General features: G+C 33.9%; 1 protein-coding gene across 4 annotated transcripts; it reads right to left on the bottom strand.

Moving 5' to 3' along the window:
* Positions 1-1,459: 1,459 nt before the first annotated feature.
* On the bottom strand, positions 1,460-15,575 carry LOC126830170 (NF-kappa-B inhibitor zeta). Of its 4 annotated transcripts, XM_050560477.2 has the most exons (9): positions 15,424-15,575; positions 8,726-9,420; positions 7,445-7,747; positions 6,660-6,756; positions 6,134-6,257; positions 5,848-5,937; positions 5,383-5,521; positions 4,826-4,950; positions 1,460-4,268 (listed from the first exon to the last, which is right to left on the bottom strand). In XM_050560477.2, the coding sequence occupies exons 2-9, from the start codon at positions 9,369-9,371 to the stop codon at positions 4,014-4,016; spliced, it is 1,779 nt and encodes a 592-aa protein (XP_050416434.1). In that variant the 5' UTR covers positions 9,372-9,420; positions 15,424-15,575; the 3' UTR covers positions 1,460-4,013. The 4 variants fall into 4 exon arrangements, with proteins under 4 accessions (XP_050416434.1, XP_050416430.2, XP_050416432.2 ...); XM_050560473.2 differs by having other exon boundaries at positions 7,445-9,420; XM_050560475.2 differs by lacking the exon at positions 15,424-15,575 and adding an exon at positions 10,175-10,342 and having other exon boundaries at positions 7,445-9,420.
* Positions 15,576-20,709: the final 5,134 nt, after the last annotated feature.

The raw sequence follows: 20,709 nt of genomic DNA, 5'->3' as shown, positions 1-20,709 counted from the left end.
TAATCTAGACAGACAATTTTAAACTATGCAGACAGTAGGAACCTAATAATTTTTGATGATTCTCAACAAATTTTATCAATTTGCCAACAATGGTTTGAAACAGAAACTCCTCCTAAAACAGCACAACTAAATGATAGCGGAGTTGTAGTGGTTAATGATTGCTGGAATAAGACTTTGAATAGACTAGTTTTACTTGTTGTTGTTTTTTTTATTTATTTAACAGGCAGCTAAAAGAGTATGTGTTTAAAGTTTGAGTGTTAATTCCATGATTAAATTTTTTGCCTCTGGTTTTCATCGTTTGCAAACATTGCCATCTATAAATTTAATTAAAGTTGCTGTATAAACTTTATAATTTTGTTTATGTTATTTATAGCCACTTTTCCCCATTGACAGTCCTTACATATATTACTGATACTTCATTGCATGTTGTGCCTGGCAAAATACAGTGTCTTGTTGCTTGGATGAATACCAAAAAAACCCAAGGTCACATGTATACATTGGCCTGTACTTCAAAGAAATGAAATGACAAGGGAAAACTACCCCGGAAAATCCCGATGAACTTTCTTGGCCAACACCGACCCGCGACTTCAAGACTAGGGAGCCAGTGTCTTAATCACTTAGCCACCATGGCTCTTGCACTAAAAGAACCCTTGAAGAAAACTGGAAAACTTTTGTCAGTGTAAAATTTCCCTCATAGTACACTGCATGGTGTATGCCTTCTTCATTGTCGCAGAAAACATTGTTCTGATTTGGAAAGGCTTGGTCTTAACTTTGGAATAAGGTTAAAGATGGATATTTTCTCCCAGACAAACTGTTTATTCCAATGTAATGGCAGATGGAAAAAGATTGCCAGGCAAGACACATGTAACATATCCCCATAGCAGCCAATTGATCTGGTGAGTCCATACTGGCGGTCACATTTTTATTTTGTTGGTTATGGGGAACATTTACAAGGCACTAAAAACTAATCAAGGGAAACTGTCTTCAGTTCTTCCCAGTGTAAACATTAACAAATCTTATACAGGTAATCAGATAATTTCATAAAACCCAAACCACGTCTTATAATCATATAAAATCAAAGACCTGCAATTTGAGGGAGAGATATGGGGTTTAAGGTCCACTCGACACAAACTATGTCACTTTTGGACTAAAATATATCTGTATTTCATTTCAATAATTCGCTTGCGTGTAGGGGTCTTTAGCAATGGGAGGAAACCGGAGGACGCGGAGAAAACCCACGAGTTTGGATAGGCGACCCTACTCCTTGTCACTACAACTGGGGAATTGAAACAACGCCAGTTAACTCAATGACAGACCTTATGATACAACGTGCTAACCATTCGGCCATCCGACCCCCCCCCCCCCGGTCTTATCATTGAAATGGGCATATAAATCAAATGAGGGTCCTGTTTTGTAGAATGACAGAACTATCAAGAAACAGCAAAACAAACAACTATAATTATATAATGACATTTTAATTTACTGGTTATCAAGTCTGTGACAACTTGTTAATGGAATAATTTGCAAATCGATGTGTAAGCATGATTCAACAAATCATTAAGTAATTAACAATTTAAACTGAAAATAAACTATAAAAGCATTCAAAACAACATTTTGATTTGTGCGTGGGTATCAATTAACAATACAATTAAGCATTTTATATGCAAATATCTAATTTTAATTAATGCAATGCTACACGCAATCCGATTAGAACACAGATCGTATATCGTTTCATTTGAGAGTCAAAAGCAACTCGTATGACCCCTGAGGCAACCTCCCACTACAACTGGTCAGATCTTCATGTAGTGTAGGCCATTGAAAGTATAAAAAAAAATAAAAAAAATATAGATCTGTACTTTAATCAGATTGTGCTGAATAAAAGATGAACATGGTTGTATATTGTGATCTCTAATCATCTAGCAATATACCTATTTTCAGGTGAAAAACTATATTTTAATTAAATCACTCATCAGTTCCAGTGAGAGAGAGAGAGAGAGAGAAATGGGGTTTAATGTCTACTCCACACAAACTAGGTCATTTTGGGACTAACATATGTTTAATTTTATTTCAATGATTCGCTTGCACATAGGGGTCTTTAGCATTGGGAGGAAACCCAAGGACCTGGAGAAAACCCACGAGGTTAGACATCAGTTCCAGCAATTTTGCATATATTTCTCAGTTTTGAAAAATAAATATTAGAAATAGCTTGATTATTTTTGTAAAAATATCAAATTAAATTTCAATACAGTAAATAAAAGGTCAAAAATCCTTTAATATTTTACAAAAGTCCTTTTTAGCCGCTTAAATTCATAAATAAAATGGAAAATGTCTATTTAGATACAATTCAGCTGACAGGCTGTTAAAAAAAGAAAGCAAAATTAGAGTGAAAATACTGATATGCCAAATTTTGTATTGCGCTACATGTATGTATTTATAATGAACTGTATTGCAATATACTGATATTTTTGACAGTCCCTGGAAAATCTTCATGAAATATAAATGATATGAAATGGGATTTAACGTCCTACTATTCTGCACCGACTGGGCTAATGAAGGTGGTCATGAAATATAAATGAAATGAAATGGGGGTTTAACATCCTACTGTTTGATCTGCACAGACTGGGCTAATGAAGGTAGTCATGAAAGATAAAATGAAGTACATGAAAAATGAAATGTACATATGCATAATAAAAGATGTATTTAGTTTTGTTTTGAAGCAGGGCAGGGTACTCTACCCTGTTTTGACAAGAGGGACATTTTAAAATTGTGCATAAATATAATCAACGACAACATAACTATACATACATATGTAGCTCATTGAACAAAATATATTATGCATGCAACAATAATTAACAAAATAATATGCTACATTAATAACAGGATCTTACAAATTTTCCCCCTTTGATAACAGGGTTGTACAATTCTTCCCCTTTACATAAGGCAAGATTCATACCTTCATATTTCAAGAACAAATCCATTAGCTACATGTACTAGTGTTGTTCTTGAGGCACGCTCACTGCTACCTTACTACTATATACAGTGCAGTAATTAACAAATGTCTTTTGTTTTGATAAATAACAATGCGAATCTTTCTATGACATTCGATTGATCATGTAATGTAGTGATGATATATATGTACAAAACAACAATTTACAATTGCAAAAAAAAATAAAAAATATGTATAGCATTTTTATCATCAAATTAATATATTTTGAATATATTAACAAATAAAAGATATTGTTGACAATAGCACACTAAAATCGAGGTCAGGAATTTATCAACTAGTACCTGATATTTGGAATTTTGTATCCGACATGTCAACACTAAATAATGGCAAATCAGCCCAAGAGAATGACAGACACCAGACGGGTTGTGTCTGACATTGTTTTGTGACAGGTGCCCTATTTTCAGGATTGCTCCCATATCTTTGGTTAGTTAGTGATTCACAATATTTTTTTTTACTTCACGAAGACGCGTTCAAGTCTATGGCAAATTATTGGATCATTTTATGAACCGTTACATAACAAACTATATGTTACAGCAAATCCAAGTTAGAGTATATTTTCTTAGTGAAGTTTAAAAGGCGTCAAATAGAACAACTACGGTATATACACCAGTTGACTATACTGGGTGTATTTCTCTTCTAACAATATATACAGTGTATACGAACGACAAGACAGGAATATTTGCAATATTTCAAAGTAAATACTCATCAAAAGTCACCTTAATATCTAAAACAAACACTGATACTTGACCAGATATACTTGTTCAGTTTCTCAACACTCATTTAACTTACATGTAAGTCTCATTTCTCAAAATGTTTTTGTAGTCCATTTCTCAAATGCTTTTATATGGTAAAATTATGACTTGACGAGGTCAAGAGTTCACTTCTATTATGCCCATCACTGATAAAATCATGACTTGATGAGGTCAAGAGTTCACTTCTATTATGACCATGCAAATTACCGTCATTGGTAAAATTATGACTATGACTCATCAAGAGTTCACTTTGTTTATTGATGGATATTAAATCCATTTATATCTTTGTTAGAACACATTAACATATCATGAACTTTCTGCCATGAATTCACATCAAGTACTGTCTTCAGACTTTCTAAGATTTTTTGTGGCGTGTTTCCGTCGAATGATTGCGTTCGTAAATACATTCTCATCTTGTCCTGTTTTATCTGTTTGACGACTGTGTGAATAAGATGAAGACTTCGAGATTCTAGTGCGTACATTAAAGGTGTCTTTCCACTCTTTTTATCCTAAAAGAAAGACAAAAGTTTTTATTTTTGAAATGTATCGTTGTAAAAGTTAAGAGACAAGGGGTTTACATCCTCTCTGAAATAACATATGACAATATTTATCACATTAATGTGCATTGCTCTTTGGTAGTGGTAGGAAACCATAGAAAACCCCCAAATTAAGCAGGCAACTCTACTCTTGGTCACATGCAAGTTTGAGATCGAAGTCACATACTTTGACTCAATTAAAAATCTTTTTATCTAAAGTGTATGTTAGCCCCATTGGACTCCCTGCACCACTGACGAGGGGAAACCACCTTGGAAAATCTCGATGAACTTTCAATTTAGACTATTGAGGCAAGTGATAAAAAGTGCACCTCGTCCAATATATAGTTGCATCCAGGAGAGCGAGAGCGCTCCTTTTGCGTGAAGGCCTGCATATCACTGCGCCACCAACTGCCCATGTTATGACAATAAGAGAGAATTTGCAACCACTCTTAAAACTGCTGTATGAATACCTCTAACATGAAATTAACATGATCATTTTCTAGGCAGGATATCAGAAACTGTCAACATACCTGAGCATTAATATCAGCACCATGTTGTATTAGAGTCTCTATGATAGGTGTACTATCAATACAGTCAATTGAGTCTTGTTTCGCTTTATTATGACATAATATAGCACAATGTAAGGCTGTCTGACCTGTAATTAATACAATCAATTATTTTAATGTTTAATAATAAAAAAAACCCTAGTCATTATTGTACCGGTAACAACGGTATTTGACAATCCACTATTTTAAAATACAGTCATCCTTTTTACCTGTTGTACCAATATTTCAAATAATCCACGGGCAACATGCCAATAGAAAATTATTTGTACTTAAATATAGCGTGTGTCTATTTTAAGTAGCAAGACATTGCATGATATATTGATGAAATCCTCAGGCTGATGCCCTCGTGCAGTATCAAAATATTACTTAACATCGCACTCTCGACCATTAAACTACACTTTATGTTTTGTAAAACAAACTAAATTATTGTTTGTAAATGTGTAATTATTGTATGCAAATGTTTAAAACTAGTTAAATCATATCCAATAAGAGTGGGTGTAACAAACATATAGGACACTTACCATCTGAGTTAGCAATGTTCAAGTTGAGTTCTCTACTCTTTAATAAAGCGTTTAATGTTTCTAGATATTCTTTACCATTTGAAGCAGCTACATGAATCGCTGCTCTAACTTCACGTACAGTACCTCCATGTACCATTCTCTGTTAAAAATACACAGGATATTATAACTTTAGGTGACAAAAAATTGACATCGAATAACAAATACCAAAAAATCAGTTTGAATAAACTTGGAAACTATTTGAATGTATACACTATGATTTTATTTGGTGAAGAACCTTGCATGTCTACACCAAATTCCCTAAATCTTTTTTGTTTTACAGTAATTTCCATATGACAAACTGGTGAATAACCATAGCAACTTAGCTACTTGAATGCCAACACCAAGTTCCCTAGATGTTATTTGTATTACAGTTATTTCAATACGACAACCTGATGAATTACTGTCATTATATCATAGTCTACCTACCTCAGCTAATGTATTGACATCAGCTCCATATCTTATCATCATTTCTATGATATTAGGATGATTAGCACTCACAGCACAATATAATGGTGTCTACAAAATAAATATAGTTTATTATTACACTCACAGAACAACGTAACAGTGTCTACAAAATAAATATAGTTTATTACAAAAACTGCACAAGTTATTGGTGTCTACAAATTATCTATAGTTTATTATTACACTCACAGCACAATCTAATGGTGTCTACAAAATAATTATCAAATTTATAATATTTTTAGATAATTACCTGTCGGCGTACGTTGAAAACATCAATCATTCCTATTAATTTTTCTCTCTCTAACCTCTCTAATAATGCTTGAACAAAGTCAGTTATATTATTACTGTCTTTACATACAGCTGCATGTAAATATCTGTAAATAAATTTAAAATCATGATAATATTGTACACAAGTATATATCTTGCTGATTACATCCACAAATACATACTCAAGACATCATCTTTACATGTACAATGTATTCATCCACTAGTAAACTTGATCACTTATAAATATTCAAATTTACACAAATGAGTTTTCAAACTTCCTTTAAAAGATTTGTGTGAGTTCTATTATATGGTGATGATAGTTTAGTTAAAACACCAAGACTCAGTCACCAATGTCCCATGATGTGTACCGAAAACTAAGTTAATATATGTGATTACATGTACCACAAAAAATACTGGCCAACTTTGTACACCTCCAACGTTTCGACAAGTGTTCTCTTACATGTACATGTATGTCAAATTTTATTAGTCAAATTTTAAAATGAACTTACGTATCTCCCTCATCATCTTGAAATCTCAAATCAGTGCTGGTCAATTTAGCAATATGTCGTCTTGCTACATTTAATTTTTTACTTTGGGAAGATGATGCTGAAAAAAGATAAATACATGTTATGAAAGATGAATCTAATCGGTATCAATACTCTGAACACTGTAACCAAGGGAATATTATTTCATTAAACAATCATTATACATGTAGATCTATAGTATAGACACATGATTTTTAATTGTGGTCTGAATCTGTCTGCTACATGTACATAACGATAAGAGTTATGCCCCTGATGTACATTCACCATTGGTTAATGTGAGGTGTGATTGCTACATATACAATTAATGACAATTGTAGCTCTTTTTCAGCTCACTGATTATATACATGCAAGTAGGTCATGTGTTAATATGAATCAATCTTTAGTCGATGGGAAAAGAATTCATCAGAAAATTATTGTTACATGTATCCATTGATCGAAGCCAGTAAATGCTCCAAAACTGACTACATACATGTAGTAGGCTACATGTAACTTACTCGTAACTTAAAGTACAATAAATTGACTAGAAGCCTCTCTGGACTATTCATAGCCCACTAGTTTGTCCCAGAAATATTCGGCCCAGGACAATTTATCCCCAGACAACTCGTCCCCGAGGACGATTTGTCCCATAGAACTATTCGACCTTGGATAATTTGTCTTCTGGGACGAGTTGTCCGGGATGAATTGTCCTGGGACGAAATGTCCTAGAGCTAGGATTACTATATGTACATGTACCAATGAAATATACTTACATGTATTTACAACATTGTTTGATGGACATGTAGTAGAAGATGGTGGTAATGGAGATTTTTTGTTGGTCACAGGTTGAACTGTTGAGTTATCTTTCACTGCTGCTGTCACAGTTGCCGGTACTCGAGATTTTAACTCGGAACTTTTCGGTGAATGTGCCGGGGAGCTGTGTTGTGATTCTTTAGAAGCTACAGGATCTAATTTTGGTCGAATGGGGACGTAATTCGGCTTGATTGGTCTTTTGGCTGGTTGTTTATTCATTAAGGGACCTTGGTTGACGAGAAACACAGGTTGAGGAGCTTGAGCTATAAAAAAAATTTGTCCAGTGTTAACAGGTACGCTCTGATTTGAATTACCCATTGGCGGCAATGTCACAGCAACAGGAGTACCCATATTGACAGGAGTCGCTGGTATGAATGGCTTACAATTATTGACTGATGCTTGAGGCATCACGACCGGTTGACTGGCTGGCTTGTTGATTGTGTTGAAATTTCCAGTGACAACGTTCACCGAGGTTCGTGGCAATGTAGTGGGTATAGTGTTAGGATTCAAATTATCCTTCAAATTATTGCTGGAATTTGTCACATGTGTCTCCCCACTTTGTTGTCTTTTTTTATTTTCCATTCTAATCTCATCCTGGTGAACAATATCAAGGAGATCTTCCCAGTCGCAGTCTGAAGGTTGTGGATTGACCTCAGTCGTCTGATAATTTGAGAAATGTGTCGTCTGATCGCAGGACATGGAGTCAGTGTTTGTGTATTGCTGGGGCATGCCCAGATTAGGAGCGTAGACATTACTTTTTGGACTGCCTGAATTAACAGACATGTTGCTGCTCGGACTTGCTGCATCCAAGTTTCTATTATCTGGGCTGGAGATGCCACTGTCTTCTGACAAATTTGAGCGAGGAGCAGGGGAATCGACACCCATGGTTGAATATTGAGACTCGTGTCCAGGGCTGCCGTACCCTTCACTTCCGCCATCTTGTAAAAAATCTGGAGAAACACTCTCACAGTTGGTTAACGGTATCTGTCTAAATGGTGGGGTTGTGAAGTTCTGGTTGTTTGGCTCTTCATTACCAATAAAGGCATTCGCAAAATCAAAATTACAGAGGTCTTCGCCCTCAACTGATGGGATATAGGGAGAAAATGGCGCAGGTTCAGCCGACAACATTCCACCTGCATCCATGAATGTGTTTTGAACAGACATCATTCCACCTGACATGTGACATTGGTTGGTAACATTCTCGGGTTGTATGTTTACGGGTATATTCAAATTATTCATACCTTCACGTACAATATTTGGAGCTTGATACTTATAAGGTGTCTCGTCATCTTCTTCAGGTCGACGTTTACCATTAGTCATATTGTTAACATATTGGTTGTTGTCATATCCTCCATATTGATTCTGTTGTGGTTGTTGGTAATATGGAATGCTCTGTGAATATGAGTAGCCATTTTGATACTGAGTTTGAACAATGTGTTGATTTTGAGAGAACGTTGCTGGTATTCCGCCTGTCGGGCCTCGAGTATCCAAACCATTAGAGCCAAGAGCTCTTTTCTTTTCTCTACATTCGTCCTCTTTTTTAATATTCTCTACAATGACTTCAATATCTTTTCCGTCATCATTCTTCTCCTTCAACGTAACTTTTGACAATTTACTGCAGATCTCCTTTTCACATGCATCCTCCTTCTTATCGTCATTTTCCTTAAGAATTTTGGATTCAGTTGAAGAAATTTTACACTTAATCATGATCGCGGATAACTTTTCACTATCGTCTAAATCAGATTCGCTTTTGTCGTTTTCTTCCGAGTCTGAAGATTCTACGGGTTCCTGCTTTATGTTAATGTCCCGACCGTGATTATGTGATAAAAACATGGTGTATTTTTTTTCAATGATGGTTGACGTATTTGCTTCTATTTCAACAGACATCTTGGTTTGTTTACGTCAATGATTAAATAAAATATCTCAACAAACTACCCTGAAAAACACAAACAAAAGACATTATAAAGATACATCATGGAAGATCAGATAAAGAGCTGGCAGTTCTCACTACAATACATGTAGTTAAAAACTAGATAATGTAAAGGGAATATGCTGAAAATTTCAGTCAAATTGCTCAACTCTGAACCAAGATATTAGCGATTGATTTTTCAGTCTAGCCTCGGTCATCATTACTAAAGACGATACGATAAAAAAGAGTCTCGATTATCCATTTTTTTATTTAATCATCAATGATCGTTGAGCAGCAGATTGGATTCAAATCCAGTGACAATCCGACACATAAGATGGCATCGTAGTTTTTTTTCCCCGAAATCATTATATACATGTATTTCGTAGTGTTGTAGAAGTAATACACATCTACATGTATCTATGAACAACAATAAGTCTTTAAACTTTTAAGTTCAAAGCTTATTTATTATCAAATACAGTTTTGACCAAGCAAAGTTGGAGAAAACTTCTAGTTATTACCAACAAACCATCACCAATTATAATATATCAATCAATCTGGTCTCTTATCATCAACACAAGTTGGGGAAAACTTCTAGTTACATGTATTACCGGTATTAACAAACCATCACCAATTATAATATATCAATCAATCTGGTCTCTTATCATCAACACAAAAAACAAAATTAATTAAATACCTGATAGAAAAATATCACAAGTAAATCTTGTCCTTGGTAAAATACTTTGATCCAAAAATAACAAAATAAAAATCTTTTCTCAACTACCTTTATCCTCCAAATTATTTAATATACAGGTCACAATTCTATGGAATACAATTACTGCTTATTATTGAGCAGGTTTCAACCACTTCTTAAGTCTTTATCAAGTAATGAGTACAGGTACATGTACATTCTAGAAATAATAGTGTCAACCAGTCCAAAAGTCAAGAGAACTTTGACCTAAATACATGGATAAACAGCTTTAACTTATATGTACATGTAAGTACGCACTAAAAGTTTAAGTAAAACACAAACATTGTTGTAAACACACAAGAATAGAATAAATTTATGGCCTCTTTTAAATCTATAAATGACACTCCCATGTAAAACACTCCTGTGTAAAATAATTCTGTTTTTCACCAAATCACAAGGAGGTATTTTATGATTTGATCGATCTTCATATACTTTGTACCTAAATTAAAAATACACACACGTAAATGTACCTACACCATGAGGGGTATATATTCTTCCTTTAGCATGAATATTTATCCAGGAAAAAAAGGTTATATGATAAATAAATCCTGAAACCAGTTAACAAGAAAATGTACATTTACCCAACTTAAAAATTGATGCAAAGGCCATTAGAAATCTACAAAATTTGCTTCGCCCGGGGGGGAGAGAACCTCCCGGAACCTGTCTAAAGATACGAAACTCTGGGAATGCTTAGGAAGAAAAGGAATATATAGAATACATGTAAGTCATCCAGGAAAAAGAGGTACATTTGGAAATAATATCTACTCCTGACCTACAATTGTATCCACATATACATGTAGGCCTATTACAACAATGTACATGTACATGTACATGTAGTAGGCTTATCACATGCAGGCTACATGTATTATTAAAGTTAGAAACAGAATGTATTTTTCAGTTAGGGAGAGACAGAGAGTTTGAAATGGGGTTTAATGTCCATTTGACACAAACTATGGTCATTTGGGGACTAACACATGGTTCAATTTTATTTCAATAATTCGCTTGAGTGTATGGGTCTTTAGCAGTGGTAGGAAACCGGAGAAAACCCACGAGGTTGGATTTTGAGTTAGGGACACCCTTACACTTTTATCCTGTGGGCACCCCATTTGTGTTTTTTTCTACGAATTCTAATTCAGTATTTTTTTTAGTACATGTATGTATGTACATGTATGATGTACTGAGTGTCTCTATAGCAAATATGCCATAGTTTTATTGGAGATAACTGTAATTACATATACTTATGTGGGAAAGTATCTTAATATTACTCACACATTATTTTTGTATTTAATGTAAGAAAGACCTCTAGGATATATATTCGAATGGCTATTATCATATTAATACATTAGACATTCTTTCATAAGGTACATGTAGGTGAAACCGTGTGAAATAGTTGAATGGTTTCTTCTAGTAATGTATAAACGACTACAGTAAACTCTACCTAGTTCTCACTTGACTGGATTTTGCCAGAAACCTGGGTTGTACAAACATAATTTATATGTATGTAGAACTATAGACACCTAGACATAAAATGTCTATTATTTCGTACACTGACCTAATTTTGTCACTGGTGATTTATTGCAACATAATTTCAAATATTTTATAGAACTGTTTGAATCTTCATAAGATTAATGATAAACTTATTGTAAGCTATCTTATAAAGTACATGAACTCATTGTGGTTTATAATGGGTTTAAAATAATAAAATTAAATGAATGAAAGACATATGGGCAACAGCATCTCATAACCTACATGTACACGTATGACGAAATCTGCAATGTTTTTTTTTTAGCCTTAATCATGTACAATGTAATGTGAATGAGTTGCTGTGTGAGTCTTGACTACTAAATAAAATAAAATAATATTGCCTGGGGCTACACCATGAGAATAAATGTATTATAATGTCACTGTCAACATCTACTTAAAAACAAAATACAAGATAGGTTGCCAGACAAAAAAAACACACACATAGCTACATGCATGTCCTCTAAAAATTCCAGCAGTTTAGCCTCTAGAGTCTTGAGTATCCAAAAGATTTTTCAGCATGACCAAGGGCAAGAAGTATCTAAATAACTATCAATAATCTTTATAAAATCAATAGGATTCATCTCAAACAGAAATGTTCATTTTCAAGCAAATCGGATAACAACTAAAACATCCACATGATTTTTCATAGAGATCAAGGGCAACAACAAAGTAAGTAATTATCAGAATTGGAGGAGAAATCAACATCTCATGAATATAAACTCTGACTCCATGTACAACGTATAAGAGTCAATCAGATGATAATTTTATCTTCAAGTGTGTCCACAAGAAATTGTGACAACAATTTCAATGTGGCCATATAAACTTACAACATACATGGAAGTGAAATGAAATACGGTTTAATCAATATTCTACTTACATACATGTATACATGGAAGTGTTGCCACTAAAACTGGAAAGATTGTAACACAGTACTATTCATGTGAACTCTACATAATGAACTTATTACACAATTTACATTAGTATTAATACTAATAAATGTATTTATTACCACCCGATTTCAAGCTACCAACAGTTATAGGGACTAGTCAAAATGATTAATCATAAATTATTTGAAGTGTAAGGAAAAACCGAAACTTTCAGCAAGGAAAACCACTCACATGTCACCCACATTGTAGTCATGTTTTTAGATTTGATAGGTTAACAACGAACCAATGAATAAAAACTTCCCGTAATACGGATATATAATCCATGTGTAATATAATAGTTTGTATACTGTTTAAATATTTGTGTCCTTGTGTATTAAGTGTACATGTACATACCCAGTATTGAATATCGTCAGTGACATGGAAAACCTACATGTAGCAAGTCATTTTTCATGATAATGAGAAAAACACATAAAAACTTGTTACAAAGGCCTATAATTGCATTCTTAGCTTGGATTATATTTTACAAATAAAGTTGCTAAAATATAGTTTTTATGTGTTATCTGTGAGACATTTTAACCATTTAAAGATGGGTTCCCGCGTACAAACTGGGTGATTTAATGGTATACATGTATATGGACTAAAAACATATTCAAACTAATTAATTTGTCATAATTTTGCTTCAAATCCTTCTTAAACATTGTAAATTGCGAAAGAATGTCCTGCTATAAAAATTCGATCAAACCAGGTCATGTTTACGTTACGTGACTTACCTCTCTTGGACGTCAGAGGAGAATTCATTGCATACATAAGACGATGTTGTCTTTAACCGCTTACTATTTATTACAAATATCGAATCCTAATTAAATTCTCGGATTATCCACTACCCGCGTCTTTTTCCTTCATTTTTATCTCAGAAAGTGTTGTATGTCTAACTCTTCATAAAGTTTATCAACTTGTACTTCAAGCGCTCAATGTTCGCGTGTGACATTTGACATCACGCATGCAGAAATTCCTAATCGTCGGGCTGTCGATTAGGGAACCCTTACATTTTTGTCCAGTATACGCTCCATGAGTGTTCTTCATGGAATCGGTATTTTTCTAGTAAGATTGGATATCTCTAGTTTCCATAACTACCAAAATTACCATACTTTTATTGGAAATAACCACCCGATAAATACTTTTCTGGGAACCCATCTTTAACATGAAATAATGTAAATAAATGAGTATTTTTTGTACTTACTGGGTTTCCAATTTCAAAATATGTACACAAATTATGGGGTACAGAGCAATTTCAAAATCTGGTACATGTACATGGGATTTAGTTTTTATTCAGTTTAAATCTAAAGTCATCATCCTCTCCAACATAAAAAAAACCCATCAAAATTATGAGATGTAATTAATTGTACTCTTCAATAGTTCAAACCACAAATGCCTAATTATATACATGTACTGTAGAAAGAGGGAGAGATTTTAACCACCACTAATACAAACCATGTGTAGGTCATTTTGGGACTAACATATGGTTCAATTTTATTTCAATAATTCACTTGTGCATAGGGGTCTTTATTATTAGGAGGAAACTGAAAGATCCAGAGAAAATTCACAAGGTTAGACAGGCAACCCTACTATTGTCACATACAACCAGGTAATCGAAACCACGCCAGTTAACTCAATGACAGGCCTTATGATACAATGTACAACGCGCACGTTCTAACCATTCGGCCATCTACCCCCCAATATATATATAAACACAGTGGTAATTAGCTAATTATGGAAGGTACCATGTGTGAGAAACCTAACAGACTGTCAATACTGGAGATTTCAAGCAAAATATTCAGTCGAATTGATGAGGTATATGTAGGCTATAGACTAGACAGGAACCTTAATATAACAACTTTAATTGACCAATCCTTAAAATAAACAACAAATGTATGTATGCATTAAAACCAGGAAGTGACAAATCCCATATTGGCGAATCCATCAAGAACCCAATGAACTAGACAGTGTTCTTGTACAATATTTTGGTTCTGTCTGTTGTCAACGAAACATCAAGATTGGACTGAAAAATGTGGTATTGGTCAACAATTTTTTTTAATAACCAATCAATTACAAACAAATCCATGTGGAATTAAACCGATTAAACTGAAAAGTGTAAATGGCCCCTTCTACATCCATATCTATTGTCTTTATAAATCTAGCATCATTTGTGGACGACTTGACTGGCATTCCTACATGAAGATCTGACCAGTTGTAGTGGGAGGTTGTGTCAGGGTTCATACAAGTGGCTTTTGACTCTATAGCAGCCTATCGTAGTAAGACAAAATGAAATTTTGAATTGTAAAAAACGAAACACTCAAATAGGATCTGAGTTTTAATCAGATGGAAGTTTAATTATTTATAGATATATTTATTTTATCATAAAGCATGCACATTGTCTAGTTCATTTCTATTTTTCAGTTGTTAGTAGATTTTAATGTATGTTATTGCTGTTTGAAATTTTTTTTATGGAAGTAACCCACTCAGGCCACGGCACAATGTTTCATTATAATTTTATCTAAATGTACCCCTATGACTAGGACCTTTCCTGACAAAATCAAAAATGTCACATTGAACTGCAAATAGTAGAATCTGACATTTCAACCTTTCGTCCTTTGCACCGGACATATTATGTACGTAACCTATAGATAGCTAGCCTGTCAAAATTGTCAGTTTCTACTGCGATCACCCACGCTGACCACGATGGTGTCTTTCTGTACTGTGTCAGTGTGTGTCAGTTGATTTCCCTTCTTCTTATCAATAATATCACATTGAGATTGACTGTCAACAGACTCTGTGCCGACTATTTATAATATAAACCACCTATATACTTACCATTCAAATAGCAGTTATTCCGTAGCTTTGGAACTAAATTCCAATATGAATGAAAATTCAAGCAACACTTATTACAAAATATTAATGATATACATAGCCTACACAACGTGAAATGATCACATGGAAAGTCTTCGTCAGTACAGTTCTATGGTCTTGGCCTCTGTGATGATGTCAATACCCGGATATCTCGTTTGATTGGTCACCAATTTATCACGTGATACATTTCTCAAAAGGGGAATCACCTAATAAATATTTATTAATGACGTCATTTTTGTTACAGTCCAACCAAAATCGTTCTATGTTTTCCTGAAAGTCGGTGGTAATTTGCAATTTTGGACTATTTTTAGCACCTTATTATATCTTAAACACCCCTTATTTATTTCTGGGTTTCTATATTGGGAGCTAATTGACAGTATCAAAAAAGAATTGCCGAAACACCAAGGCAACATATTTAATTTTAAAAGCTATCAGATTTGTTATTGGATTTCTATCAGCTGACATTTGACCTGCTTGGGTTGGCAATAAATAATAGTACTTCTACTTAGTAATACTCTAGATCTATCCTACTTTTTTTTCTATCAATGATCTCGAATTGCTATCTTTGTTAGGCCTAAAGGAAAAAAGAGTTTCTTAAAAGCTATGTTCCCTCATTATAAACCCTATAATTAATGACATCTCGTAGACAGATTTTATAGGTTCTATTATTCAATAACGTACTCATAGCGTAGCTTCTACCTGTACGTAAAATTATGAATAATAAGGAAATTACGTTTATATTACTCATGGTAAGCCCTTAGATCAGAAAAAATGTTTTAAAATGAAGAAATTTACAAGATTCGCGATCAACTGATGTTTATTAACTCATATCTTGTTGTGTAGGCCTATATCCTGATCAAAGTTTTATCATGGGTCCATATTTTATACATTTATAATCAATTAGCTGTAATAGAACATTGTTTATAATCAATTAGCTGTAATGGAACATTGTTTTAAATAGAAATATTTTTCTGTTTCACTTTTTTGTTGAATTTTCTCACATAGAGTTGGTTAGCAGCAATATGTGTAGCAGTGTTGTACTTGTCTTGTCCACCACTACAATTGATACACTCAGGATTGAGACTTTGTGCAAGTAAAAATTATAGCTTCAATTGCAAAACTTTCAATACATATATCAGCATGGAAATAATAAGTAATTATGTTACAAATAGTGAAGAGTAGAACACTGACCATTTCAAAAACGACAGAAATATTGCGTAGACGTTGGATTTTATTAAATTTATGAATTGATCATGTGTTAAGCTAGGTTTCACCTTTATTTCAATGGGAAATTGTTTTTTTATATGTTAAGCTATGTAAAGTAGAGTTTGGGGTCAGTTTAATTGGTAATTAAGGGAGTTAATGGCAGTAACTTTTTTTTTGCTCAAAGGAATGATCCACTACTGTGGCTGGAGCAGGACTGAAGACATCAGTATATAGTAGAACCATTTCTAAGAGTTGTTGACACACCCACATTCTGTTTATCACTTGCCACTGATCATCATCTTCTATTCTTATTAAAACTTCAAACACTGAATAAACTAATTTGAATGAAATTTTCAATATATTAACTTTGTATTATCTATTTTTAAATTATTAGAGCAAGAACGGCCAGTTCTTTATCTAAATCTTACCATGGACCTTATAATATTATAAGGTCCGGATGATCTTACATAATGGATCCTTAAATGAGATATTAAAATGAAACAGTATATAGGCCAACATATACTAAATACACAACGACTGTAGATATGTACTATCTACACACTAACTGTAGACAGTCTAAGTTGGTTTTAAAATGTTGACATTATGATAATATTGTCATGGATAAATTGTTCTAGCTGATTGTAAGAAATAACTTTTCACTGATCAGGGTTGTGAACAAATGGTCAAATCATGTCTGTCATTGAGTCAAGTGGTGTGGTTTCAATTCCCTACTTGTATGTGACTAAGGGATAGGGTCACCTACATCCAATCTTGTGGTTTTCTCTGGGTCCTCCAACAGCTAAACACCCCTACGTATAAGCGAATTATTGGAATAAAATTGAACTACATGTTAGTCTTGAGAGAGGTGGGGTTTAATGTCCACTCGACACAAACTAGTTCATTTTGGGACTAACATATGGTTTAATTTTATTCCAATAATTTGCTTGCGCATAGGGGTCTTTAGCAGTGGGAGGAAACCGGAGGACCCGGAGAAAACCCACGAGGTTGGACAGGCGACCCTACTCCTTGTCACGTACAACCGGGGATTCGAAATCACGCCAGTCGACTCAATGACAGACTTTATGATACAGCGCGCGTACACTAACCATTCAGCCATCCAACCCTCCCAACAAGAGGTATAAGAATGTGTGATAGAATATGATCTTCGCTTAAACATACATTTTGCAAAATCTAACTGCTAAATCTGCCTATTGCAGGTCTTTCTTTAGGCCTTAAATTAAAAAGAATTTTAATGGTTAATTCATGAAACGTACATTGTATATATATGTGATACAAAATTATACATTCATTTCGTGTTTCATTCAGAGGGTATTTTCAAAAAATAAATAATTAAAAACAAACCAATGCAATATTAAATTAATTTATTTTAACTTCTACTGTTACACAGCATTAGGTAAACATGAATGAAATGAAAATTTTCGATTATGTTTGTTTGATAGTGAATGTTACGATATACATGGAACCTTTCTAGGTTTTACTAAGTGCGGGAAGACCGCACTATAGGTAAACCAAACTGATAAAAAAAAACATTTGACAACATGCAAACTGTCAGATCAACTGTATTTGTTGCCTAAAATAACATAAATTATAAGTTCTTGTTGGGAAACTCTTTCTATTAATAACACATCACTAAAAGATTGTAGAACAAGATGGCTACATGTATCTATACTGTACATTTGCACAACCATACTATACCTACTCAAGGAGATCTGCTTGAGAAAAAGACACAAAGCTAGTTGACAGACATTTTAATTTCTATATCAACGATTTTAGTAGAAAACACTAAGTAACTTTGAGAATATTTTTGAATGCTTCCATTTTCATATTTAATAACATTGAAAATATTTATTTAGTCTTCGTGTGTATGAAAGATGTAACATGGATTAGAACCTTATAACAAAATAGTACAATAATTATTCAACATGGCAACCATTCAGGCCAGAGATCTATTCTCAATGTATTTACAAATAGTTCTCTTTGGGCAGAATGGATAAAAGAAGAAACTAGCTGTGACCTTTAAGCTAATGTATCCTGCATGCAGTCAGTCAGCTGTTTTTATCAAGCTATATGTTGTTTCTAACAATAAGCTTACAGTATTAATAAGTCTATAACCACAAAAATAATATATATATTACAAAAAACAAAAATATATATTCAACAAAAAATAATGTTACAAACATAATAAATAACATGATTATATAATTCGCTTAGCACATATTGAGATATGTCACAAGTATGAATGTCTCACAAATAACACCGGTCACCCACTGCCTCCTCATTGGAAACCCACTGTTTCTTTTGGTCCACTACTGCTGGAGAGTAAAAAGTTTGTCACTGTTGACTTTTTAGTTTTAGCGATGATATAAGTAATCTTCAATTATGTAGAAAAACTCCTGGTGATTTACTACCTTGATAAAACACAGAAGACTTTGTTTTATTACCTCACCATGGAAACCTTGAAAGACATGACAGTACATAAACAGCAGTAGTTGCACAACGGAAAATGGGTTTCCGAGAAAGAGGTTCACTTACATAATGATCGATCCAAATTACCATCACTGGTAAATAATGACTTGAAGAGGTCGACAGTTCGCTTATGACCATCCAATTTACCATCACTGGTAAAATTATGACTTAAAGGACCTAAGTCCGTAACTCAAAATCCTCCAAAATCTTCGACATCGAAAACACGAATTATTGGTCAATTTAAATCAACATTGATGATGTAAACTTACCGGGAAAAGATGAGCTTCTGATATCCGATATTTAAGATAAAATAATTTTTTTAACATTGGTACACGAATCGTGTACCATAATGCGCTTCAGCCCCAGTTGTATTGAGGGACGAGGCTAGACACATTGCACCAAATCAAATGGAGTTATGTAGACTAGAATAACTAGACGCTAGAAATTTGCACTCGATTGAGATTGCTGACTTATTTCGCCGAACATAACTGATTTGAAATTGGAGTAAAAACGGAAACCATTAAATGTAAATCAGTTTATATACATTCATATTACAGTATTATATGCGTTGGGACCCACTTTTGTGAATTTCTAGGTCCCAAATGTTAGTGATTTAGCTCCTTTAAAGAGGTCAAGAGTTCACTTATATAATGATCGTCCAAATAACCATGACGTGTAAAATTATGACTTAAGGAGGTCGATCGTCCAAATTAGCATCACTGGTAAAATTATGACTTGACGAGGTCAAGAGTTCACTTTGTTTATTGATGGATATTAAAACAACTAACATCTTTGTTAGAACACATTAACATATCATGAACTTTCTGCCATGAATTCACATCAAGTACTGTCTTCAGACTTTCTAAGATTTTTTGTGGCGTGTTTCCGTCGAATGATTGCGTTCGTAAATACATTCTCATCTTGTCCTGTTTTATCTGTTTGACGACTGTGTGAATAAGATGAAGACTTCGAGATTCTAGTGCGTACATTAGAGGTGTCTTCCCGCTCTTTTTATCCTGAAAGAAAGAAAGGAAGCTTATAAAACTACGATTCTTCTAAATTAATATGCATTATGTAACAGCTTAATCTGCCTATTGTAGGTCTTTTGTCTGGCTCTAATTTTATATATATTATTATTATTCACATGACAAGCCTATAATCACCTCTCTAGTCTATTGGATGGCTTACATGTATATATTGAATTGATTAAAATACCTTCTCAAATTAATAATTTAACAATAAAATAACATGGATAATCAAGACTTTGTTTATTATCGCAGCAATGAGACTTATACAATAGAGACTATCTTGTCAAAACTTTGAACACACATAACTTTGCTCAGAATAAAGTAATTTGACTGAGAGAGAGAGGCGGGGTTTAACGTCCTCGCCACAAACTAGGCAATATTGGGACTAACACATGGTTCAATTTTATTTCAATATTCATTTGCGCATAGGGGCATAGCAGTGGGAGGAGAAAACCCACAAGGTTGGACAAGCGACCCTACTCCTTGTTACGTCGACCGCAGAATCGAAACCACGCCAGTTGACTCAATG

Source organism: Patella vulgata, chromosome 8 (genome assembly GCF_932274485.2).
Source record: "Patella vulgata chromosome 8, xgPatVulg1.2, whole genome shotgun sequence".
Lineage (NCBI taxonomy): Eukaryota > Metazoa > Mollusca > Gastropoda > Patellidae > Patella > Patella vulgata.
Note: the sequence above shows the minus strand (reverse complement) of the source record. Positions and strands in the feature narration are given on the sequence as shown.

Coding starts and splice junctions, on each gene's coding strand:
- LOC126830170 (XM_050560473.2), bottom strand. CDS start 9,371: ATGTCTGTTGAAATAGAAGCAAATACGTCAACCATCATTGAAAAAAAA. Junction 5,522..5,847: donor ATGTCAATACATTAGCTGAG/GTAGGTAGACTA, acceptor TATTTTTAACAG/AGAATGGTACATGGAGGTAC. Junction 4,951..5,382: donor GAACATTGCTAACTCAGATG/GTAAGTGTCCTA, acceptor TATTAATTACAG/GTCAGACAGCCTTACATTGT.